Source organism: Sminthopsis crassicaudata, chromosome 4 (genome assembly GCF_048593235.1).
Source record: "Sminthopsis crassicaudata isolate SCR6 chromosome 4, ASM4859323v1, whole genome shotgun sequence".
NCBI classification, from domain to species: Eukaryota; Metazoa; Chordata; class Mammalia; order Dasyuromorphia; family Dasyuridae; genus Sminthopsis; species Sminthopsis crassicaudata.
Genome location: NC_133620.1, coordinates 374,897,916 through 374,925,324, shown reverse-complemented (window position 1 = coordinate 374,925,324; position 27,409 = coordinate 374,897,916). Strand labels below are relative to the sequence as shown.

Sequence of the window (27,409 nt, the reverse complement as noted above, 5' to 3'; positions counted from 1 at the left end):
ACATATCTCCACAATTCCTTCCCTAGCCTCTCCTTTCTCTTCCTACCTTTCTCCTCCAATGTGATTATGGCTGTGCCCGGTCCAAAGCTATTCCAGGCTGTGCAATTGTAATGGGTCTGGAAATCAGCCTCCATGACATTGTTGATGGTCAGAGTAGAAAGCACCCCACTGCCCGAGTTAGTCCTCTCCACAGTGTATCTCTCCAGAGTCCCCACCTCCAGGAAGTTCTCCTTCCAGGCCCAAGCCTAAGAAAGTGAAGAGGATACAAGTCAAGGATAAGTAGCAGGTGCAAATCCCTAAAAAGTCTCTGCTTCAAATCCCTGTCCCCAAATCCTCCTTCTATTTGAGAGATTATGATATTAAATTCCAGTTCCAAAGCAATGAAATCCTCCAACCAACCATAAACCCAACTTTGATCCTAAAATGAGTCTTAGCTTTATACTTAGCACTATTGTTCATTCATTTTCAATTGTATCCAAGTCTTTGTGTCCCCATTTGGGATTTTCTTGGAAGATACTGAACTGGTTTGCCATTTCCTTCTCTAGATCATTTTACAGATGAGAAACCGGAGGAAAACAGGCTTAAGTGACTTGCCCAGGATCACACAGCTAGTAAGTGTCTGAGGCTGATTGGAAGTCAGGTCTCCCTTACTCCAGGCCCAGATTCTATCCACTGCACCACTTAGTATTAACCTTACTGCAAACCAGTAACAATTTTCCCTCTGGTTATCTTACCCTCAACCTAATACATTAACCTAGTCAATTAAACCTATCTTCAACCTCTACCTAACACTAACCTTAAAGACAATTAACTACAGTTACAAACATAGCCTTAAGCTAATTCCAAGCCCAATTTTAACTATAGAATTAACTTTACCCCTAATTTCTACCATAACTCCCAACTTTAAAAATTTAAACAAATCTAGACTAAGCTGTCCTTTAAGACCAATTTCTACATTAAAAGAACAGGTCAATCTGAGAGAATTATCCTCCAATACACCCACCCTTGTGCTCCCTAGCTGGGAGGTCTAGTCCAGAATCACCTCCTTTATTCCCTGGGAGACCAGGATTGAGGTTATGTTAGCTGCTAGGATCTGGCTCTTTTCCAGGGATAAATCCTCCCGGATGTGGAAAGGAACATCCCCCTGGGAGCCTATCATTCCTGCAGCCCAGGCTGCCGTGGTAATGAAGTGTCCCCATGCAGCCCTGGAGTTAGCCAAATGGTCATTAAATGTGATGAGGGGTTTGACGGTTAATGGTCACGGAAGGAATTAATGGCTCAGAGTGAGGGGGAGGGGCACTGGGGAAGCAGAAAAGAGCTAGTTGAGGTGAAGAATAGAGTAAGAAAAAAAGACAGGAGAGAAACCAAAAAGAGGCAAGAGAAAAAAGATAAAAAGGATGACAGGAAAAGAAAAGAAGGGAAAAGGAATGGAAACTATTAGGATGAAAACTTAAGAAAAAGAGCTGAAATAGGAAGAAGAGAAAGGGAATGAGAAGAAGAAATTGGAGAAGGGAAGAAGAGTCATAAAAGAGTAAGGAAAAGATTGAGTGGTAAAATGAGCCTCTTTCCCACAGGAGAAGGTCCCAACCAGTCTCCCCAGAACTCACAATTCGGTCAGGGGGAGGTGTGCTTCCAATAAAACATTCCACTTTGCCACCATCCCCACGGACAGCATATTGCACAGCCTCGCTGGAGATGATGGGGGGCCCTAGGACACAGAGACCAGGACAAAGTGATATATCTGCACTCCCCATGCCTCAGTTCCCAGATTCCCTCACAGCCCCTCTTACCCAACACTTGCTCACCATTTACAAACAAAGCCACTTCTCGCTCAGCCACACCAATCCGAGGCACAATGGCCCTGCAGGTATAGATGCCCGCATCTGCCTGGGTTACTGACTTCAAGTACAGCTGGTTACTGTTGCTCAAGACCTGGTCAGAGAAAGCAATTTCGGGAATGGAGCCAGAATGCCCATTTTTCTTGAGTAATTCAAGACTTCACAACATCAGAGGGAAAGTAGGAAATGGAACTGGTGAATCCTAGAGTTGGAAGGGGGCTCTAGAGACTATACCAACTCTCTGTCTCTGTCTCTCAGTCTCTGTCTCTATTGGTCTCTCTGTGCCTCTGTCTCTCTCCCCTCAGTCTCTATCTGCGTGTGTGTGTGTCTGTCTGTCTGTCTTCATCTATTTCTCCTATTCCAACTGAATTCTAGAAGAGGAAACAATTATCTTTCTTTTGCTTGGGATAAATTCCTAACCTCCTGCAGTTGCCCACACCAGGGTTTCTTTACTCAATCAGGCAAAAGACTCTTCCTTCTATCTGATCAAAATCCCATTTGCTGCAATTTAGGTTTAATCTCTCAAATATGATTTTTTCTTCTCTAAGGTGAAGCACACCAATTATTTTCATGTCTCCCCCAAAGAACCAATTAGTATTCATTTTTATTCTTCCAAGACACTAGCATCTTCATCATCCTGAGATGAAGTATTCAAAAAAAGCCCCAGTGCAGACCCCCCCATACCCTTCTCTCACTGGCACTAATCATTTTGTTCCTCCTGCTGCCTTGACTGAGCCCATCTGATACTTATTAGTACAAATTTCTCAAAGTATTTTATATCTATCAACTCATTTGAACTTCAAAACAACCTTATGAAATGTTTTATTATTATCTTTCCTTGTATATGAATGTGAGTGGTGTAATGACTTGCCCACTATCAAATAGCTAATAAAGTGTCTCTAAATCAGTCTTCCAGATGCCAAGTTTAGCAGGCTATCCACTACATAAAATTGAATGTCCTGCTTAAAACATGTGATAGAGACTACTCCAACAAAAAAATCCCTATCCTGAACTCTCCCGGACAGGCAGAAAGGGGTGTTACCATGTTGGAGTCCTTCTTGGTCCAGGTGAGGGTGAGAGGAGGATTGCCAGCCCACACGCATGTGATGGTCACATCAGAGCCGATGTCTGTGGTTGTGGGCTTGGGGTCAACCACAATCCGGGGAGCAACTGAAGTAGAGAGGGGAAGCTTATTAGGGTCCCCATCTTCTCAGGGTATACCTTCCCACAACAACTATCTTGCGTTCTCTTGTCCTCTTCTCTCTTTTCCCCTGAAAGTATTGTTTTTGCTTCTCTTAAATCTTTCCTCAGTCCCTACTTCTCTCAAATAGCCTCAACCCAAAAGAGAAGTAAGGGAAGAGGCCAGAAAAGAGCTAGAGCAGGGACCCTTTCTCCCTTTTCTCTTCCATCTCTTTTGGAAAAAAAAAAAAAAAGACTTCAAATCACAGCCAAGATTCACTAGCCTTCAAACTTCCTGGCTGTCTTATCCATGTTTCCAAACCCTGGTACTTACAGTGAACATCCACCAGTGTGCTGACATTGGTACTGCCTACATCATTGTGGACCTCACAGGACACAGGCTCCGTGAAAAAGGAGTAATCAACCTTTGTCTCATAGCGACTCTCATGAGCATCTTCAATCAGTATCCCACCCTTGGCCCACCTAGGGGACAAGAGAAACGGGAGATCAGATTCCTACATCAAACTACATACATGATTGTTCATAAATATCCTCTGCCCATGTCTCTACAACGAGATCCTCTCACATATTTTTCCCTCACTTATCCTCTGATCCTTTTTTTTTTTCCAATATCCCTCTGAAACGTGTTCCTCTTCCCCGCATCACCTGTATTCTACCTCTCTCTTGAACCCGCTTCCCTCTCACTCAGTGCCCACCCCAGGCCCCAGACCTCTCCCATCACCTGTAGCCTTGGATTTCTGGGTTAGCTGTAGCCTGGCAGGTGAAGACAACTCGCTCCCCTTCCTGCACAGTCTGGGGTTGGATGGATAGAGTCACAGTGGGTGGGTCTACATAATAGTGAAGAGGAAGGAAGTCAGGACTAGTAAAATGTGAAAGGAAGCCTTCCTGTCCTTCTCCCCACTTCCCTCATTTCCTGCCCTCAATTGGGACAGACACACAGAGCAAGAAAATCAAAAACCTAGGTTCAAAATACCAATTGCATTGAATAAGTTGCCTTCCATACTCCTATCCCCAAGGGACAGAAAATAAAGATGGAGACTTAAAAGTCCATGAAAAAAAAAAAGCCATAAATTCAGAAGTAGAAAGACCTTATGGGGTATCTAGTCCAACATCACACGTACACACACACACACACACACACACACACACACACACACACACACACCACATATATCCTCTCTCTGTTTTACAGATTAAGAAATCAAGACTTAGGAATATTCAATAAACCACCCAAGGGGAGGGACTGCATCGTATGTAAATAAGGCATCTCTTCTGGATCTTAATACATGTGCTGCAGACAGTAAATGCTCAATAAAATGTTCATTGGGGGTGGAATGAATATGATAAATCAGAAGGTACCCACGATTGGACTGAGGAGACCTGGGTTACCCTGAGTAAGTTATATAAGTTGAATTGAATTAACATACATGGGACTCACTTTTCTCATCCATAAAATAGATTGGACTAAAAGATATTCAAAGTGTCTTACAATTTTAAATTTTATGATTCTGTAAAGTGCAAGATTGTGAATGGATGCTTTCCATTACACATAGCAATCACTAGAGGGAGATGTTGCTTTGATCAGAAGCATGGTCACTCCTTACTTAAACTACCCTCAATTCTACTGCAATCCCTCCACCTTGGATCTCAGGGCTGGCCATTCTCCTAAAGTGACTAAACACCACTGCTCTTCTTTCTTTGTCCCTAAGGGAAAAGTCTAAAAGTGAAAGGAGTCCCCTTCAGAAGTAGGGAGTTCCTTCTTAACTGGAAGTTTTTAGACACAGATCATTTGACTGCTAGCCAAGAATACTTCAGAGGATTTATCTACTCAGGAAAGTGTTGGATTTAATAGTTTCTGAGGCGTCTTTCAGACGCCTGAGATTCTGTCATTCTAGCTAGAGTGGTCACTCATTGCAGATCATTGCCCAATTTGCTTCAGCGAGATGATTTTTGTTGGACCATGCTTCTTCTGCCTTACCCTTAATTTTCCTAAATAATGTGATTTTAAAATTTAATGAAGGTTAGAGATCATCTAGTCCAAACCTCTCATTTAACAAGTGAAGGCAAGTGATTCATTTGTTCAATGTCACAAGGTAATAATAACAACAACAAGAACAAGAACAAAGATCAAGAACAAAAAGATAAAGAAGAACAAATATAGGAAAAAAGGAGGAAGAAGAACAAAAAAAGAGAACGAAGAGAAAGAGAACGAGGAAAATCAAGAGGAGGAAGAGCAGGAAAAAGAGGAAAAGGAGGAGGAGAAGAGGAAGACGAGGAGGAAGATGAAGAAAGGAGGAAGAACAAGGATAAAAAGAAAAAAGGGGAGGAGACTAAATTAAAATTTACATAGAACTTTAAGATTTGCAAAATGCTTTTAAATAATCAATTGATTCTCACCAATAATACTACCAAGTATGTTATTAGATGATCATTTTATTTATTTTTATTTAGTTAGTTATTTAGATATTTATTATATGACCATTTATAAACGAGAAAAACTAAGGCAGAGAGATGTCACACAGATAATAAATGTCTGAGGCAACAATTTGTACTCAGGTTTTCCCATTGCCATGTCTATATTCTATGCACTTAGTTGCCTTGGGATTTAAACTCTCATATTCTGATTTTAAATCCGGAGCTTTTTCTACCATATTCTATTTCCTCTACACACAACAATCCTGCTCCTCTACATTCTCCCAGATCTAGGCAGTCCCCATGTCACCCAAGCTCACGGTGCACGTTGAGCTCGATAGAGGTCTCCTTCCCACCAGGAATGGCTTCATTGGTGCTTCGGCAGGTGAAGACACGCCCAATGTCCAAATCGGTGGGGTAGATGAGTAGCTGGCTGATTGTGGTCTCCCTCTTTCCATCTTTTAGCACCTCCTAGTGGTAAAGTTGGGGTGTTGGAGAAAAAGGCAAAAAATCAAAGTAAGACAAGAATAACCCACCCCATCTCAGGTTAAGAATTAAAGAATTATGTGCTGGGCTTTCTAGGGAAAGGGGAGCATAGGATTCTAACCTAATATACTAATCTAACCCATCTACTGCTAGGGTCTTGGGTTTCAATTCCAAGATTCTTTGTAATGGTTTTATCTCGTCCATGAAACTTTCCATGCCCTCCCTCAACCCACAGTGATCCCTTCTTCCTTTGAACTTCCACAGCCCTTACAGTTTGTGTTGCTCATTTGATTCTTAGTGTACACTGCCTGGTAGCATTATTATTAATTTTTTTATGAATGTATATCTTATTTCCTCAAAGAGACTCATTGAGGGTAGGATGTGTCATTTTTTATGTAGCTCTTCATGGTGGTAAGCATAGTACTGGACATTCATTTATTCATTCAACAAATATTTATTAAGTACCTACTGTGTGCAGAGCATTGTGCTAATATCTAAGAAAAAAACAAAGTTTTTAAGTAACATTTGGTCCTTGCCCTTGAGATATTTACAATCTAGTAGGTTGATAGGACTCATTCATAGATAATACAAATATGCATCATTATGTGGTAAGTGCATCAAAGAGATGCAAATTATGTGAAGTTTAAGGGTCAGGGAAGGATGTTATGAATAGAAGGATTAAAGAAAAGTTGGTATTTGAATTGAGTTTCAAAGGATAGATAGGAATTCAAAATGTGAAGAAAGAAAGAGGGAGAAAGGGAGAGGAAAGACACACTGAGACAAATAGAGACAGAGAAAGAGAACACTACGTGATAGGGATTGATCTGAACAAAGTTACAAAGGTGGAAGAATGCTGGAAATATATGAGAATCCAACACACTTTTCCAGTTTGACTTAAGAGTAGAAAATATAAGATAAATCTGGAAATAGAGGATAAAGATAGTCTATGGAGAGCATAAAGGAGTTCTGGAAATACTTTATTGCTTAACTTTAATTTCAGTGATATGGGATCTAGAAGATGAGGAGGGTGAGGTGGAATCTGATCAAGTAATTTTCTCTATTTTTAATGGAGATGGGGGGGGACAGGGAGGTGCCCACACTGGGTAGGTAAGTTAAGACTAGGACCAAAATGTAGATGGAAAGATTTCCTGGATCCCTTTTTGCCCAGTCATTTTTCAATCACATCTAGCTCTTCATGAACCCATTTGGGTGTTTTCTTGGCAAAAATAATGGAGTAGGTTGCCGTTTCCTTCTCCAGCTCATTTTATAGATGAGGAAACTAAGACAAATAGGGTGAAGTGACTTGCCCAAGATCACCCAACTACTAAGTGTCTGAGGCTGGATTTGAACTCAGGAGTCTTTCTGATTCTGACCCAATACTCTGCACTATGGTACCACCTAGCAGCTCACTCTGGGTCCCAGACTAGAACAAGTCCGAGTCCAGGGCAGGTAGAAAGGTGACTCTGAAACTCAGGCTAGGTAGAAAGATGGGGCTTAGAACCTCACCGTTGTGGTCATAGCCCCCTCCTGCTGTGTCCCATCCCGGAACCAAACAATGGTAGCAGCAGGTTTGGCACTGCAAGCTCGGCATGTCAAGTTGTAGGGTGTCCCTGCCCGGAGCAGGATGACAGGACCCCCATCAATCGTAGGATCCTCTGGGGGGACTGTGGAAGAAAAGGAAAACAAAGTCAGCCACAGTTGGGGAGGATGGGTCCACAGTATGGAGTCCAATTCCCTTGAATCACCCACCTTCACATCACTTAACCAACTTGGTACCTCTGAAGCATGTCTCTACTGGTGTGGTCCATGTGGTCAAAGACTCTTTACATGACTTAAACCTGAGAGGGGGAGAACCTCAAAGATAGGAAAGCATACCTACTGAGTTATATTGTGAATATATTAAAACTAGAATGGCTTAGAGCTCAAACAGAATTCAGTAGGTATACTGGAGAATAAGGCAGAACACACCTCTCTTGGCAAGTCCCCGAACTATGAACTTGGTGCTAAGGAAAGATTGGAGGATAATAAAAATCTATATGTCCTTATCTTATCTTTGGCTTACCATTCATGAATGTTTGCTTGGAAAGTAATAAGTTGTGGTGAATAGAATATTGAATCTGGAAGTACTAAATCCTGGTGTAGAATCCTACCTCTCATACTAAATGGTTGTGTGATCAATTATGTGTCCCCTTAATCCCTCTGAGCTTAAGTCTTCTCATCTATAAAATGGGTTTTTTACTACCCATAATGCCTTTTTCACAGTTTGGTGAGATTATCAAATGAGACAAAGCTTTGGAAACTATAAGAAGGATACATACATATCTATTTATTATTGGTCTAATAATAAGAAAAAGAGAGGGTTAGGTCTATGACTTTCACACTAAACTCTGGAATCATAATGTACTGATTTTTTCTAGAATCAGAGTCTAAATGTGACAGTGCTCAGCAGGAGGGAGGTGTGATTAAACTGGAAGTCAGTAAATCAAGATGCCTGTCCAGCTGAGTTGCTTAATAACCTGACCCCTTCTGAGCTAATGTATGTGTGACAGAGAGAGAGAGAAACAGAGAGAGTAAGAGGAAGAAGAGAAGGAGAAGAAAGAAGAAAGAAGAAAGAAGAAAAGAAGAAGAGAGAAGAGGAAAAGAAGAAAGAAGAAGAAGAAAGAAGAAGAAGAAAAAGAAGAAGGAAGAAGAAGGAAGAAGAAGAAGAAGAAAAGAGGAGAGGAGGAGGAACCTGTCATTGGAATAGAGAATTTTCCAAGCAAGTAAACTCTTTCTATCAACTTATCTATAACTTAATCTTAGAGTTGACTCATAGCAGAGGTATCAAACGTGGGCAAGTATAGTCCACATCAAGTACAGAACACAACATTCCAGAGTGTGCCCTGAACCATATTGAATTGTAATTGAGAAATATTTAACAAAAGAAAAATATGACAAAACATAGATTTCTTTGTTGTTCGATCATGTCAAACTCTTTGTGATCCTGTGGACACACCAATATTGTTGATGGAGTTTTCTTGACAAAAATATGGAATGGTTTGCCCTCCTTCTCCAGTGATTTGAGACAAATGAGAGATTTGCCCAGCCACACACAGTAAGTATCTGAGGCAGCATTTGAATTCAGGTCTTCCTGACTTTAAGCCCAGAGCTCTAACCGTTGACCCATCTTACTGTCTCAAAAATTAGATAATACATTTTGAAACTAGGTCAATATGTGGCCCATAGGATTCCTTACATATGACTTAAAGCTTCTATTTGAGTTTGACAACACTGGCCTAGACTACTGAGAGGATAAGTAATTCATCCTGTTCACAAAGAGAGGATGTAATCATGGACATGAAACAGGATTAGAACCCAAGAGCTCCTTCCTTTCTTTTCCTTTCTTCCTTTCGTTTTCCTTCCTTTCTTCCTTCCTTCCTTCCCTTTCTCTTCCTTCTCCTCCTCCTTCTCTTTCTAGAGCCCTAGCCCTGGAATCAGGAGGACCTGAGTTCAAATTCTATCTTAGACATTTATTAGCTATGTGACCCTGAACAAGTCACTTACTCCTGACTGTGCCCCCCAAAAACAAAACAAAACAAAACATAATAACTTGCCTATCTCCTAAGGTTGTTGTGAGCAAAATACTTTGTAAACCTTAAAGTGCTATGTAAGTATAAGCTAATAATTGTCATTAATAGGGATGGAAGGCTTTCAAAACTTTTATATACATTGTCTTATTTGATCCCAATAGTACACTCTCTCACAATCCAATGACAGTAGAAAGTCATAAGGCAGAAGCTGGTTGGTCTGAGAACTGAAGAGAAGAGGAAAAAAGTGGTAGGGAGGTGTACATGTGATGAAACGGTAGGAAGAGATGAGAGGGGCACTTCTCTACAGAAATAGGAAAAGGGAGATTATCTGGATGTTCTCTTTCTCTTCCTCTCTACAACATGGCTCTTCCTGGGACCCCGGCTAAAAAGAATCTTACCTTTTCTCCAAACTCTCCAGACAATGACATACTACCTTATCACATGAAATCCCCAGCTCCCAATTCATTGAAAATTCTTTACTCTTACTCCCACATATTTAATACCACAAGTGGAGAACCTCATTAATAACAACACCAATAATATAAACACTATTAATAACAGTTTTTAAGGTTTTCAAACCATTCATAATAGTTCATAGCTATCCTTGTGACCATTTTACAGGTGAGGAAACAGGTTCCCAGAAGCTAAGTAATTTACCCATGGTCACACAGCAAGTTAAAAATGTCTGAGGACTTCATGCTTCTGTGATGGCTGCCTGCCCCTCCCTTCTAATGCCTGGAATGCACCCCCTCCTCATCTCCACTTTTTAGAAATTTTTTACCTCCAAGACCACTTCCTATATGGAGCCTTCCTTGATCCTTTCAATCACTATGCCCTTTCTCCCAACTCCCTTGTGTTAATTACTTTGTATTCATTCTCATATTCATCCTTTATATGTTAATACATATACTTGTGTCATGCACATGTTGGTTTTTCATTCCTGAAAACCAAGGACATCATGAAGGTGATGTCTTGATTTACAAAGTCATACATCTCACTCTTATTGGAGTCTAGTGCTAAAAAAAAAAGGTCAAAACAACTGGTGTTGGCTCAGGATACAATAGATTACCTTGGCCTTTCTAAATTAAGATCTTAGGATGGTAAACTCCTTGCAAATGGGGATTCTTTCATTTTTTGTATTTTTAATCTCAGCATCTAGTACAGTGTCCAGCAACACATAGAAGATGCTTACAAAAAATGCTTGTTAACTGATTGATGGAAGACCTGGCTCGACACTCAGGATTCTAATACATTATTTCCAGTATGTCAACACTATTCAGCCAATCCTTCTTGTACAAAATTAAGGAATTATATTTTTCCCCCTGAGGCATTTGAGGTTAAGTGACTTGCCCAAGGTCACACAGCTAGAAGTGTTAAGTGTCTGAAGCCACATTTGAACTCAGGTCCTCCTGACTTCAGGGCTGATGCTCTATCCATAATATCATCTAGCTGCCCCCAGATATTATCTTGAATTCTTTTCTCAACCATCTTAAGTCTTTTCTACTTCAGCAATGCCTTTGGAGGCAGTCTAGTCTAACTCCCTCACTTCACAGATGAGGATAATGAGATCCTTCTCTTATTACAAGGATTAAGAGAAAGAGATTTAAAAAAAAGCCTTCAACAAATCAACCAATATATATTGATCATATTTGACAGTATAAATAATCTCTCATGCCCATAGTACCACCATCTCTGAAATAAAGGAAGGCAGGGAGTGTATCTTTCTCAACTCTTTCAGATTGATCTTGGACATGAAAATCACATATCGTCTGATTTTCATTTTGCTCTTCTTACAGTTTATATCCTTGTAGTCATATATATTGTTTTCCTACCTATACCCACTTCACTCTGCATCACGTCATAAAAATCTTTCCATGTTTTTTTTCATGCTTCATGTTGACTGATTCTTACAGTACAGTAATAGTCTTTTATATTCACCTAATACAATTTTATATAGCCATTCTGATCAATCAATGCTTACTTTGTTTCAAGTTATTTATTACCACAAAAAGTGCCTCAATGAATATTTTAGTATACATGGGATTTTTTTTTTCTGTCTTGGCCCTCCCTTGAAAAATTAGTTAAGCAATAAGATTTTGGGGTGAAAAATTATGGAGGTTTTAATCACTTTATTAATACAATTCTAAATTGTTTTCCAGAATGAATGGATCAATTCAAAACTCCACTAACTCTGTATTATGGAGTCTGTCTTCCATAAGTTTCTTCAAAATTGACTATTTCCACATTTTGTTATTTTTGCCATTTGGAAATTATGAGATAAAACCTTGAATCTGCATTTCTCATATTGGTAATTTAAATAGATCTTTCTTGTAATTGTGTTAATAGTTTACAATCCTTTAGAGAACTATTTGTTCATATTCTTTGATCACATTCCTCAGGAAGTTGTTGCTGATATTATAAATCTGGGTAAATTTCTTATATAAATGGAATATCAGATCCTTATCACAGATACATGATACAAAGGGAAATTTTCCTCCATTTGATAATTTCCTTCTTATCCTAGCTAAATTGATGATATGAAAAAAGTGTTTCAATTCTATGTAATCAAAATAATCTATTTTATCTTCTGTGATTTCCTTTCTGGTTAAGAATACTCTTACTCCCCCAAAACATACATGTGAAAGAAAACTCTAAACACTTCTCCCTTTTTATAATGGCTTTTATATTTAAGTCTAATATCCAATTGAAAATTATTGTGCTATATTGATAGTGTAAGGTGATGATTTAAATCTGCTTTCCAGTTTTGCTAACAGTTCTTATAAAGTAGAAAGTCCTTACCCAAATAGTTATGTACTCAGGTTTAGTAAACATTAAGTTGTATTTAATTACTTCTGGTTCTTTCTTATCTAGTTTGTTTCAATTATCTGCTTTTCTAATTTTAACATAATAATACCTAGCATGTATAGAGTGTTTGAGGGTTTTATAGAGTGATTTGAAATTTTCAAAGAGCTTTATAAATATGATCTCATTTAATCCTCACTTTAATCCTGGGAGACATGTTATTATTATTACTGCCATTTTATCATTGAGGAAAATGAGAGGTTGAGTGACTTGCCAAGGTCACATTGCTAATAAATGTTTGAGACGGTATCTGAACTCAGGTCTTTCTGATTCCCAGTTCAATGTTATATCTATTAGGTTCCCTAACTATCACTAATACAGAATTTTGATGATAACTACTTTATAATTCAAGTTGAAATCAGAGATCTATTTCTTCTTCATACTTTTTTCATTTTTTTGTGTGTGTTTTGAGACTTAAATCTAGACTTTTTCAATGACTCCAAATTATTTGTAATTATTTTGCCTAGGCTGTAAAGTATCTCCATGGTAATTTGATTAGCATATCCTTAAATCTGTAAATTAATTTAAGTTTTATAATTTTAAATATTGGCATGGTTCAAATGTAAACTATGAATTTCCTTCTAATAATTCAAGTCATTTCCTTATTTATTTTAAAGTATTTTATAATTTTATTTTTGTCTTGAAGATTTGACTTCCAGACTGATGAATTTTCAGTTATTTTAAATGGGATTTAAATGTAATCTTTCTGGGTTAACTAAAAATTCTGGGTTTTATGGATTTATTATCTTCTTTCTACAAAATCTGTTCTCTCAATGTGCTTCTTTCCTGATTCTCTGGGGTTTTCTAAGTAAATCATGTCAGTGAAACTAAGAATTTTGTCCCCTCTTATCAATATTTACATCTTTAATTTTTCTCCTTTGTCTTATTAGTATCTCTAGCATTTCTAAACTTATGTACAGTGGGAAGAGAAAGGAATTTTAATTTACTAGGAAAGCCTCATTTCCTCACTATGTTATAATGCTAGCTTTTAGTTTTAAATTCAGGTGGTACAGTATTAACAGAGTATAAGACCTGAAGTCAGGATGACTCATTTCCATGAGTTCAAATCTGGTTTCAGACACTTCTTAGTTGTGTTAACCTTGTTTGCTTCATTTTCCTCATCTATAAAATGGCCTGGAGAAGGAAATGATAAACCATTCCAGTATTTGTGCCAAGAAAACTGTAAATGGAGTCACAAAGAGTTGAATATGACTGATATTTTTTAAATCACAAAAATGTCCATAGTCACGGTATTTTTTCTGTTTAGTTAACTTCCTTTATGACTTTAGATACTATCCCATTTGGTGCATATGTTTAGTATTGACACTTTTATTACCTATGGTATTTTTTTTCAACAAAAGCCTATGCTTTTTAAAAGATTTTGGTTTTAAAAAAGTGTTTTATTTTGTCAAAAGTTTATTCTGTACTGATTGATATAATCATGTATTTTGTTGTTATGATTAATTATGTTAATTGTTTCCTAAATGTTGATCATCCTTGCATCCCTGATATAAATCCAACTTGAATAATTTTTTGGATATATTGCTGTTTGGCAGCCAGATATAGAACACAACAGTCTCAGAAGGATTAAAAAAGGATTATCACACAGAGGGCAATGAGGAGGCATATGGTAAGTGTGAGCAAGCAACAATATACCATCAACGAGAAACTTTGAGGAACAAAAATAAAAGATGTTATCAGGGAAATGTTTGAAAAGAAAAGATGAATTGGTTACATGGAGTATTTGGAATTACTCATGGATAACTGAATATCCAGGGTACCCACTAGTACCTTCAAAAGGTCAGGAGAAAAAGTGTCCTTCTTATCTTCCTCCCAGCATACTAGTGGATCACCTGTATCAAACTTAGGAGACAGTATGAGCAAGAGTTGTATAGGATGAACTCAAAAGGTGGATTTTGATCTTATCTGTTGGAAATTTATGAGAGCAAACATCAATTTGAGTCCTTGAGTATTATTAATATTTTTTGCTGGAATTTTAGTGAATTTTTGTATATAGTGTTTCTATCTCTCTATTTCAAGTATTAAAATTCTCTGTTTCATAGACTTTACTTTTTTTTTTTTTTTTTTTTTTTTTTGGAGAATAATTTGCATGACATGGGTGTTAACTGACTTAAGACTAAAATTCATCTATTAAATCTGCCCTGCCCCTTTTAATAGTTAATAAGCAATTATTTAATAGTTCTCAATTTCATTTTCAAAGAATCTTTTATGTATTAATTTAGGTATTTGATATTTTCAGTTAATCCTGCATTTCCTTTTAATTCCTGATTATTCTAGCAAATAATTGGCTAGCCTGCATTCTGATGATTATTTTTATTCCTTCTCTATTTTGATTTCACCTTGTTCATTTTGTTTTTATCCTAGGATTTGTTGCTATTGTTGTCCATTCAGCCAACTCAGCTTCCCGCCCACCAATTTTGCTAAAGTATGTTTCAGAGATATTTTCCTGCTCTGAGTAGGACTACAGCTACAATCCAAAAGTGTCTTTTTTCACTGTTATAATTCTCTTTCATTTAAACTTTCTGTCATTTGTTCTTTGACATTATCATTAGATATCATTATTAAAGCTCTACTGTGTTATTCTGTGCTTGTGTTCTTTATGTTAAATACTAATTTTATTGCATTATGCGGTATATAGGTGCTTAGTATTTCTATGATTTTTTTTTAATGTTAACAATTTTCCAAGGAAATCATAAAGGAGGGGAAAGGACCACATGTGCAAAAATGTTTGTAGCAACTCTTTTTGTGGTAGCAAAGAATTGGAAAATGAGTAGATGCCCATCAATAGGGAAATGGCTGAACAAGTTATAGTATATGACAGTAATGGAATATTATTGTTCTATTAAAAATTATGAACAAGCTGATTTTAGAAAGACCTGAAAAGATTTACATGAACTGATGTTGAGTGAAACAAGCAGAATCAGGAAGACATTGTACATAATAGCAAGAATGTACAATAATCAACTATGAAAGACTTGGTCCTTCTCAGTGGTTCAGTGATTCAAAGCAAACCCAATAGACTTTGGAAAGAAAATGCTATCTGCATTCAGAAAAAGGAGACTGAATATAAATCAACACATGCTGTGTTCACTTCTTTTTTTCTGTTTTTTTTTTTTTAATCTCTCCCATGAGTTTCCCTTTTGCTCTGATTTTTCTCACCGAACTTGATTCATAAAAACAGTATGTGCCAATAAAAGAAAGAAAGAAAGAAAGAAAGAAAGAAAGAAAGAAAGAAAGAAAGAAAGAAAGAAAGAAAGAAAGAAAGAAAGAAAGAAAGAAAGAAAGAAAGAAAGAAAAATTAATTTTTATGTGCCTTAATACATGGTCTGTTTTTACAAAGATATGATGTGATATTGAAAAATTTTGTTTTACACTTTTATGTTCTCATTCCTGTAAGTTCCTATAAGTCTTTCACATTTAGCTTCTCCAATAATTTGTTCAGTAGTCTAATTCCTTTTTATTAATCTTCCTGTTAGATTTATCCAGCTCTAAGAAAGGAACATTAAAATCTCCTCTTGTTATTATGTTACTATATAAGTATTTTTCCCTCATTATTTTAGCTGCTATACTCTTTGGTGCATATGCTTAGTATTGACAGTTTTATCACCTATGGTATTTTTGAACATAATGGAGTCTCCTGGGTTATCACTTTTGACACTGTGCATCTTTTTAAAGATTGAAATTCCTGCTTTTTTTTGGTCATCATTTTATACATAGTAAATTTTGTTCCAATCTCTCATTCTATATTTTTTTAGATCCACTTTCTTATACCCAAATTGGTAGGCTCTGAATTTTTGTTCTGTTAGCTGTTCTACCACTCTATAATTTTCTTGTTTAATTCGTTGACATTTTGGGTTATGATGTTAGGCTTGTGCTTTTCTCATTTCTTAATTGATTTATACCCCCTTCCTCTTTTAAATCAGAACTTTGTTGCTGCAATTAGTTCTGCTTACATTATTTTTATGTTAGTTCATTCCTCTAGGCTCTCCTTCCAACCCTCACTACAGTTTACCAACACTATCCTAAATTCCTTGAAATTCCTTGAATTTTCTTTTAATATTCATTTCTTCCTTCAACTCTCTGTGTTTATTTCTTTCATTTATCTCTTCCCCCCTTTTGATTTTGACTCTTCACTTTCCAGTCAGGCATGTGGTTCAGAATCTTTCCTCCTCTACTCCCCTAATTTAGGTAATATTCTTGTATATTTATTTTCCTTTCTTTTGTCCTAATCTTCTCACCTCCTTATATTCTGTACTGAATTCAACTCTCCAATTCATGAACCATAGCCTTATTTGTTCCTTTATCATTCTTTGTCTCTCATGAGACATCACATTTAAACTCTTTACTGAAATTCCATGCTATTAAATTTGTAGATTTTATACCATCCTTTCTCCTTCCCCCCTTTTTTTCTGCTGTCCAGCACTCTTAGAAATAGCAACTTATGATTGGAAGTAATGTCATATGGTTGGAATCACTTTTTGTCCAGAATCACAAGACTCCTGAACTCACAATGTTCATGCACCATTCCTAAAGCTCATCTCTGGTTCTATAACCTCCCCATTTCCTAGGTGGTCACATCTCTCTTTTCAAGGAAGATGGTATCCTAACATGTTTGTTTCCCTTGCTGACAAAACTGATCACAAGGTCCCTTTACACACACACACACACACACACACACACACACACACACACACACATATACACACACACACACTATAGGAATATTCTTTAGTGGCATCTTTTTTATTTTTCCTCCATGGATAAGACTCCACTCCCACTCCTTCCACTCCAATAAGTTCCCTTCATTGCTATTATTTTTCCATAGCCTCTTCTTCTGTTGAGACACTAAATAAATTATATCCTCAGCTTACTATAGACTAAGTAGGAGTGCATCTCTAGCTCCCCACTATATTTATCTTCCCTTTCCCCTTCTGCACACCTACTGTTATTCCTCCCACAGAAGATATTGATTCTCTTTCAGGAGATCAGAGGATTTAGTCCATAGACATGCCATGCTTTGTTGTTTCTACCTTCACAGTAACTCTTGTATACATCACCTTTTCTCCAATCACAGATACCATTCTGCCACCCAGCACTAATCACCTCATACCTGGACTACAGCAATAGTCTGCTGGTTGGTCTCTGCTTCAAGTCTTGTCCCACTACAATCCATCCTCCAGTCAGCTGACAAAGTGATCTTTTGGTCTGACATATCAGCTCTCTACTCAGTCGCCATTGGCATCCTATGACCTCCAGATCAAATATAGCATTGTTGACTTTTAAAGCCCTTTGGACCTACAACCCTTTCCTACCTTTAGAGTCTTATATTTTTCTCCCCTCCACCTACTCTATGATACTTTCAGATGTTCCTTCCACACAACTCTTTATTTCCTAAATTGGTACCTTTTCACTGACTATCCCCCATGCCTGAAATGCTTTTCCTTCTCACCTTAGCCTCCTGGCTTCCTTCAAAATTTAACTTAAATTCCACTTTCTGCAACTGGTCTTTGCCTCCTTGCCATGAATGCTTTTCCTTAGATATTATTTCCCATCTACACTCTCATCATACACTCCTATATATATATATGATCTTCCTAATAGCAGACTTCATTTTTGCCTTTCCCTTTCCATCTCCACTGTTTAGCATAGTGCAACACTTAATGTTTATTGATTGAATGTTCATTCAGCTTTAAGTTTTTCTTAAATAATCAGTACTTTAGATTCTTTTTGTCCCTGAATGGTCCCTTTGTTCTTTTATTCTACAGTTCAATTAAAAAGAATTTTTAAAAAAGAAATAACCTAGAAACATGAGTTAATCAATTTCATTACTTAGTTTTTGTTCAAAAAGTATACTTATTTGCCTATCTTTTATTTCTTTTGTTTAGAATGTTTATAAGTCAAATATTCTGCTTAACTCTACTTTTTATGGTTTTCTTTTGTTAAAAAAAATACTTTATTCGCTGATGATTAATCTGAACTTTGCAGAATATTATTTTGATTTGTAGCTTGAGCTCTTTTACTTTATGCAATAAACATTCTATCCCCTTCTCCAGTTTCCTGTGACTAAGTAATAGTCCTGGGTTATTCAATTGGCATTCCTTCATTCTTAAAAGATCTTTTATCTGGCTTCCTACAACATTTTGTTACTGAAATTGAGAGATTTAATCACTATGCAACTGAGAATTTTAAATGCAATGTTTAAATATGCTTGTACATATACATCTTTCTAAAAGCTCCTTAAGGGAAGAGACAATTTCATGTTTGCCTTTGTATCTCCATTCCTTTTGTATACTAAGTGCCTATCAAAGCGTCTGACAAATAGGCATTTAATAAATGTTTACTTGATATATATAATATTTGAGCTTAGGTGTATATGTTTCTTTGGCAGCAATCTGTGGATTCAATCCATTAGTACTTTGATGTCTGTGTTCAGAATATCTAGGCACATGGATTTCTGACAGTTATATGTGTGTGTATGTGTAATATATTAAGGATATTATATATTTGTATTTAATATACACATTATAGTCTTCTGAAAATCATGTTTACATTATGTTTACATAGTCTACATAGTCTATCTATAATTTCATATTCCATGGGTTTTTTTAAATTGTATTTTTGCTCCTCTTCTAAATAATTTCAATTGATTTAAGTGTTTTATGTTCTATATCTGACATTCTTTCTTTAAAAGCCTTTGTTTCTTTAGAGAAATTTTCCATCATGTCGTCTATATTTCTACTCTGCTGCTTGTCTTTAAAATTTTGCACTGAGAATTCTGATTTTGACATAATCTCATTCCTAATGTCTTCTTTTATAATTTTATCTTTGGAGACATTCTGGCATTTTAAAAATGTTGTCCCATGATATCTGGAGAGTCTGAAGGATTTTTTCATTAGAAGATTTTTTATCTTTTTTCATGCTATAATAATAAGCATGTACAGAGGACAAGCTGTATGTATAGCACATCCAGTAGGGGCCACTGAGTCACTATTTCACTCCTCTCTAAGGGGAAGGACCCATGATAATGTGTTCTTACAGAAAATACCAGAAGATGCAGCACACATCATATTGAATATGTCTGAATAATATTTTGTTGTATTCTGACTTCTCTTTCAATTTTTTTCTTATTTTTCATTTTGTCTTTATGAGCTGTCTGTGAGCTAGGTTTTTGCTTTAGTTTGATACTGACATTGAGAAACATATTTTTAAGGCTTTCTCCATCAGATTTTTGGTCTTTCAGTTTCTCTCTTTCTAGTCATTTGTCTCTTGTTTTCTCTCTTAATCTTTGGCCTCCCGCTTTCTCACTACTGTAAACATATCTTCACCCACCCTTCTGCTGAGCTGGTCATCTTCAAGATGAGGGTGGGGAAGCCTGATCCAGGCCCCTGCTGCGTTTCTAATCATTTTCTCTAGCATTGATACAATTTCCCCTCTAGCATACTATGTGATATACATTTCTCCTCTATCTACCCCTTCCATTGCTCCTGCTCTTTCATGCAGCTGAAAAGAATACAAATCTTCTGCCTTTTGTGGGATATTGTGTGGCAAGGAGTGGGTAAGGGTAATGGACAGTGGGCTAAGTCACTGCTACTCAAGAACCATGAAGACATATTCAGGGCCTAAAAACACAAACTCTGAATGTCATCCATCCTGATTGTGTCCAGCCCATGGCACTAATTAGGAGATGTAGACATCGAGCATTTTAGTATTCGTTCTTATCCCTTCTTCCCTTTACTATTGCAATAGCTTCTCCTAAATAACCTCCTTATCTCTCGTCTCTCCCTTTGCCAATCTACCCTCCAATTAACTGCCATATTGATATTCTTTGCATGGGTTTTATCATATTACTGCCCTGCTCAGGAAACCCCTATGGCTCTCTCTTGCCTCTAAGATAAAACAGAAACCTTTCTGCTTAGTTTTCAAAGTCCTCCACAATCTGACTCCAGCCTACCTTTCTAGGTTTACTGCTCAATACTTTTCTTCATATCCTACACAGAACACCCATATACAGAGTTCTCACTTTATATAAAGTGACCTCTCTGAAAAATGATTTTTACATAATGTGAATTTACTCACATGTATTAGGGAGGCAGGAAGGGAGTTGTGTACCTGGAAGGGAGTTGGGACATGGTTCACATGGGAATTGGGAGCAAAACAAGAGGAGGAATGGAATGGTGTGGGAATGATGGAGGTAGGGCTAATCACATGGGGACTTGACTATATCAGAGAGGAAGAAAGGCCAACATTTAGACTGAAGATGGACACAGAAGACAGGCAATAACAGTACCCCTAATTGGATGGACAGAGGACAGTTAAACAGAGGCTAGACATGGGGCAAAATAGCACATAGGTTTCCTCTCTCATGACTAAGGTCTCAAACCAAGCCCTCTAACCAGCATGAATGGTGGTCTGTCTGTCCTTTCATTTTCATTTCATGTCCTATCATTTCATTTTCATTCAGCCCCCCTTGGAGACTTAGGGGTTTTTTTTTGGGGGGGGGGGAATTAGAATTTTTATTTTTTGGGGGGAGGCCACTGAGTAGAGGAGTTAAGGGGCAGGAGCAGAGAGCCAGCATAGTACTGTAAAGTTAATATAGGTGGGGATTTTTTGAATGTAGATCTTTCAAAAGTCAAATTTGCAAAATGTGAATTTATATAAAGGGAAAACTATCTGTATTGGCTTATTTGTTGTTCCCTACACATCACAGTTAAATTGCATCTCTATGCAGGATGTCTCCCAAGCTTAAAAACTCCCTACAAATACTATCTCTGACAGGAAAGTTATATTGATCTTCCCAGTAGCTAGTTCTTTCCATCTAAAGTTACTTTGTCTATATTTTGTATTTAAATTTTTTACATGTCATTTCCCCACAGTAGAATGTAAACTCCTTGAAGGGAGATCATTACTTTGTATTTTTTAGTACTTAGTGCCTGACACATATTGGTTTTTAATAAATGCTTATTGAATTGAATTCAACAAGCAATTACGTTCCTGTAACCTGCTAGATTGTCCTGAAGATACAAGGACCAAAAATAAATATCAAAGTGAACTCTAAAGGAGGAAACAATATGTATGCATACAGGTGCACACAAATACAAAGTAATTTTGTGGGGAGAACATTATAGGCTTGGGGGTCTAGGAAAGGAGGTATGTAGAAAGCAGCACTTGAGCTGAGCTTTGAAGGAAACTAATGATTGTAAGAGGCGGAGGTGAGGAGGGAGTATGTTCCAAGCATGGGGCACAGCCTAAGCAAAGGCATGGAGGTACATGAAATATGGAATGTGCAGAAACCACAAGAAAAAGTTTGGCTGGAAAATAGAACATGCAAAGGAGAGTTACATAATAAGTTTAGATGGATTATGAGTGGCATTGTGTCAAACAGAAGGAGTTTGTATTTGATTCTAAAAGTAATCATAGGGAATCACTGAAATTTTATGAGTAGAGAAGTAACATGGTCCAAAGTGTGCCTTAGGACAACACAGGCTCTCATTACCAACTGTTGGATAATTGTAGTTAACTACCATATTGAAGCAACCCCCAAAGAAGTTCCTATTGCCCATCATACAAACTTCAAACTCCTTAGTAGGCACTCAAAACTCCCCAGAATCTTCGACCACATTATCTTTCCAGATTGTTTATATTATACATTTCCCTTCTATGTGGTCTATATTTCCAAAAGATCGGATCATTTTCCATCCCTTATGCAGGTTCCATATTTTCTTGCTTATATTTTTTTTTCTCCAGGTTGGAATGCATTCCTTCTCCCTTCTTCATCCTTACTTCGGATTCAGTATGTATTATTTTGTATTAGTTATCTATGTATATGTAATACCTTTCCACTAGACCTTAAGCTCAAAAAAGCAAGGAGCCATGTCTACATATAATAACCTATTATATGATCCTTAGTGCCTAGAACAGTGTTCTGTATATAGTATATACTTAATTCTTGTTGTAGTTGCAGTTATATGCATGTATGCACATGTATCTAAGCTTAAATGTACCTTGTATACCAATACAAGTGGGCTTGCATGTTTGTATCTATTATGATCACATGTATACAACTGTGCAAACTTGAATATGTCCATGCATTTTTATATTTCAAAGAGTTGGCATTTCTTCCATGTAGGTATTCCCTCCACCAAAACCCTCTACACACTTTAATAGATGGTCTTCATAACAACTGACTGAAAAAAAAATGTCATGGTATTACCCTGAAGCAACTTCTTGGTGATAAATCTCCCCTAATTTAGCCAAGCTGATCCTCAGACAACTGGTCTGGAATGCATCTCCAGGCCTCAGTGCTTAAAAGAGCATGTATGTTTGTAGATACATGTATCTGCATTTAAATGTATATATCTTCAAAAGCTAATATCTTTACCCAGAATCCCTTCAAAGCAGGCTGAGCAGGAAGTTTGTTCTTGGGGGTAGTAGTGGAAGAGGTATATTAGGATATATGGGGGAGAATCAGATAGAGATTGCTTCAGGAACTCTGGATGCTCCCTTCTGGTTTGGGGGGGGGGGATGTCCTCTTCTTCCAACTCGACCCCAGCACTCCCCCCCATAAACACAGAGCTCCAGGCAAAAGGGAACCAAGGAAAGTTTATCAATGCCTTTGTTAACTATACATAGTTGGAAGTTTGGGTGGCAGAAGGGGAACAGAAAGAAAATAAGCCAGGGCAAAGCTGTGCATAAAGGAGTACGGCAAGGCAGGGCAGGACAAGACAGGGCAGAACAAGGCAGAGCAGAACAAGGCAGGTAAGAATAGGGCAGAGTTGTCGTTGAGTTGTTCAGTGTGTCCAACTTTTCGTGACCCCATTTGGATTTTCTTGGCAGAGATACTGGAATGGCTTGCCACTTTCTTCTCTATCTCGTTTTACAGATGAGGAACTGAGGCAAACAAGGTTAAGTAATTTGCCCAGGATCACAGAGCTAGTAAGTGTCTGAAGCCAGATTTGAACTGACTCCAATTTGATTCCTGATTCCAAACCCAATGTTCTATCCATTGAGCCATCTAGCTGCCTTAGGCCAGAGAGGACAGCAGAGAATATAGCATGGCAGAAGAGAAAGAGGAGGAAAAAAAGAATAATTGGAGTAACCTTCTCTCATCTTAATTCATCCTTCCTGGGATCTGGGCCAGGAATATACAAAAGTCCCTTTTTGCCCCTCCTCTCTGCTCTAAACCAGAAGTTGATCCGCGAAGGTCCTTCCAGTTGCTCCTTCCCTTTTCTTCCTGCCAGTCATATCTATTTCTTTTATATTGATTCCTAGGACTATATCTCTAAAGTTGCAGGGGATCGCAGAGGCCATCAGATACAATCATCTCATTTTACAGGTGAGGAAACTAAAGAAGTGGGTTAAATAATTTGGTAGGTGTCAGAGACAGGTAAATCAGAGTTCAGACACAGCTGAGATTCTCTTCTCTAGCACATTAACCTGCTCCCCACACCCTCTACATCTACCTACCCTCAATTTTGCCACTTTTGAAAGAACTTTGGAGGGCAAATGATTTCATCCTAATGGGTCTGAGTTTTTTTCTTTTGTAAAAGGAGGGGCTGAGAAATGCAGCTGACCTAGGAGGTAAGACCAGAGGGGAGTATCCAGAGTGCAATCTCTTTACCTGACTCTCCCTTTCACCCATATGTCCTAATGCACCTCTTCCATCACTACCCCAAGAATAAACTTCTTACTCAGCCTACTTCAAACAGAATGTTGTCTTTATAATTCTTCATACTTCAAAATTCTGGGTAAAGGTATTAGCTTTTGAAGACACACATAGATAAATGTATCTACAGAAGTCTCTCATTTGATAAATATATCTATATATGTACATACACACACACACACACACACACACACAAACACACATGACCATATGATCAACCCAAGTCACTCAGGTGCCATACACACTGGTCAACCTTATTCACTCAGGTACCTGCACACACTAATCATGTGACTAACCTGAGTCACTCAGGGTACATCCTAATGTTCAGATACTTGAAGTGGCAAAGAAAGCAAGCTTACTGAGGACAAGCCCCGTCTGATTGGTTCTTGCCTTTTGATCAGTGCTCAGCCCTGTGTCTTATTAAAATGTTTTGTTGAATTGTTTCTTGAATTTAAATAAATTCACAGCTGCTCAGCCCCTCTCCGCAATTTATCTCTTCACTCCAATTCCACTTAGAGTTTCTAGCTGTAAGGTCATTTTAGGAAAGGAGAGGGCCAATGAAAATTCTAGGGAAAAGAAGAGAAGGAAAAGGAACATTGAGAAGCTTTTTGAAAAGCTAGAAAGAAGGAAAGGGGGGAAAGCAGAGACAAGGGAAAATAAGGGATAGAAACATAAAGATACAAAGAGACAGAGTCAAAAAAAGACAGAAAAAAACAAAGGAATGTAATGTACAGGATAGACAGAGAGAGACAGATAAAGCCAGAGAAACAGAGATGTGATTTAAAAAAAAAAATAGAGCCAGAAACAGGTAGATTGAACTAGGGAAAAAAATAGATCCAGAAGAGAAAGACCCAGAAACACAGAAAAGATAGTTGAGATGGGGAGGGATAGAGGTGAGAGAAGGGATAGACAGAGATAGAGAAGGTAGAGAAAGGCACAGAGAAAGGAAAAGAGACCGAAATAGCTGAAAAAGCGGGTAGAGAAAGATCAATGGGGAGAGTTAGCACAGATAAATAGAAGGGTGAGAGAACAAAGAAAAAAAGGGGCAGAGAGGAGAAAGGAACACACAAAGAGTGAAAAAGAATCAGGGAGAGATAGAGTCAGAGGTGTCCACAGAAAGGAAAGATACAAAACACATAGGCCCTATGTCATAGAAGGAGGTGGGGGTATATAAAATGCAGACCACACACGTAGGAAAACACACACAGAGATCAAGCTACAAAGAGAGAAATGAGGAATAGGTAAGGGAGGAAGGAGGGAGGGAGGGAGAAAGAGAGAGGGAAAGACATGAAGGAGAAAGAAGAGGGGGAGAAAAAGAGAAAGAGAGAGAGAGAGAGAGAGAGAGAGAGAGAGAGAGAGAGAGAGAGAGAGAGAGAGAGAGAGAGAGAGAGAGAGAAATGCAAACCCAGCTCCAGGCAGAAGTGTGTCAGAGGCGACCTCATTCCTTTAATCTGCCCTGGAGAGGTTCTTCTAATTATGCAAATGGCTCCCGGGTGTCCTGAGAAGGCTTCTGCTCTTCCTACCGTGGGCGGGTGGTACAGAACCGCCTAGAGCCAGGTTGAGATCCAGAGGATAGGACTTCCAGACTAGGAGGAGGAAGGCTGGAGAGAAGGCAGGGGCATAAAGAATGAGGGAAGGAATTGTCCTAGACCCAAGTACAGACTCTGACACCCCTTCCAAGCCTTTCTCTCTCTTCATATATCCATCCTCAGGCCCACCCTCAGTTCCACCAGCCTTCTGGTATACCAAGGGTGTCAATAAAGTTGCTAAAGCTTAGTTTAGCAGGAATGAAGGAGGAAAAAAGAAGATGGAGAAGCAATTGTTCAGGGTTATAATGTACAAAGAGACCAAATTGGGGGGGGGGGGGGAGGAACAGAAGCATAAACTGTTCAGAGAGAACAGCGGCAAAGGAGGAAACTCAGAAAACTACCAGGGCACCCACGAAGGCCAAGAGTACACAGCTGGGTACTTCTCTATATATAAGCCAAAAGCAGAGAGAGGCTTCCAAACCTCTCCCTCCTGCATTAAGGAAAAATAGAACTTCTTTCTGTCCCAAAGCACAAAAGGGAACCTAGAGTCATTCTCTACAAACAAACCCATTCTCCTAACAATTTTTCTAAATTCTTATCTGTTAAATTGGAGACAGTTCCAAATAAGGAATCCATTATAAGAACTTTCCTTAACTCTTATTTTTACTGCCTTAATAATTCCTATCCCAATGGTGGCACTGGGTTACAATCCTATTTTTGGCTCCTTTTTGCAAACTACTGAGTGTTGCTTGAGGCAGCCATGAAAGCAAGTGTACCACTGAAGAGTGTACTCTCACAAAGGAATTGCAAGGCAACATAGAGAAAAGCACACTGGATTGGGCATTTGATAATCTAAATTCTAATCCTGGATCTGCTATTTTTGGGTGATTTTTTGTTTTGTTTTGTTTGTATCTTTCCTTGTACTCCATCACTTAGCACAATGCCTGGCACATAGTAAGACTTGTTACCTGACTATAATGACTGGACAATTCACTTAACCGCTATAGGGATTCGTTATCTCTTGGGGAGACTATAATTTGTTTTTTAAACTTCTTTTAAAATTATTTTCATAAACCTATTTCATAATAATTGTTTTCTTTTTAAATTAATCAATTTTATTTAATGCCTTTTTAAAAATTACTCTGATAAAGAGTTCTCCAAGCTTTACTAGGACATCAAATGGATCTTTGATACTGGAAAAAATTAAAAACTCTTACACCAAATTAAAGGTTCTATGACACTGGTGTCTTCAATGTCTGACCAAGTTCTAAACACTCGTAACTAATATGTTAGAGGAAACAATGGTCTTTTAAATAGATCCTGACATGCTACAACATTGTAAAGATCTTATAAATTTCAACTTCTCCAGAATAAGATGAAGGAGAGATGGCTAGATAATAATTCTTCTGAAAAACATATCTGGAGATTTTAGTGAAATAAAAGCTGAAATGAATTAGCTATGCAATATAACATCCAAAAAAACTACTGCAGTCTTGGGTTACATTAAGACAGACATACTGTGTAGGACCAGTAAGAAGACAGTCTCTCTATATTAGATCTGACTTGGTCAGAACATATGGGAGTATTAAACTTCATGCTGAATGCCACAGTTTAGGATGGATATGGATAAATTGAAGAGCATCCAGAGAAGACCAATCAGGACAGTTAATGTAATTTGAGGATGGGGTTGAAGGACGAGGGACATTTATCCTGGAAAAGATTTTGATAGTATTTAAAGGACTATCATGTAGAAGAGACATTAAGTTCTTTCTGAGTTGCCTTTAAAGTTGCCTTTAAAACTACAATCAGTTGGTGGATATTGAAAGAAGA

The 27,409-nt window shown here is 37.8% G+C and overlaps 1 protein-coding gene across 2 annotated transcripts in view; it reads right to left on the bottom strand.

Moving 5' to 3' along the window:
• Window positions 1-27,409, bottom strand: part of KIRREL1 (kirre like nephrin family adhesion molecule 1) — a 154,523-nt gene that overhangs the window by 5,979 nt on the left and 121,135 nt on the right. For both annotated transcript variants that reach the window (XM_074262248.1, XM_074262247.1), the window contains exons 4-11: window positions 7,443-7,600; window positions 5,771-5,921; window positions 3,760-3,865; window positions 3,352-3,500; window positions 2,881-3,008; window positions 1,806-1,932; window positions 1,608-1,708; window positions 47-245 (exon numbers count right to left, since the gene is read on the bottom strand). In XM_074262248.1, the coding sequence (XP_074118349.1) occupies window positions 47-245; window positions 1,608-1,708; window positions 1,806-1,932; window positions 2,881-3,008; window positions 3,352-3,500; window positions 3,760-3,865; window positions 5,771-5,921; window positions 7,443-7,600 (1,119 nt within the window). The remainder of the gene's footprint in view (window positions 1-46; window positions 246-1,607; window positions 1,709-1,805; window positions 1,933-2,880; window positions 3,009-3,351; window positions 3,501-3,759; window positions 3,866-5,770; window positions 5,922-7,442; window positions 7,601-27,409) is intronic.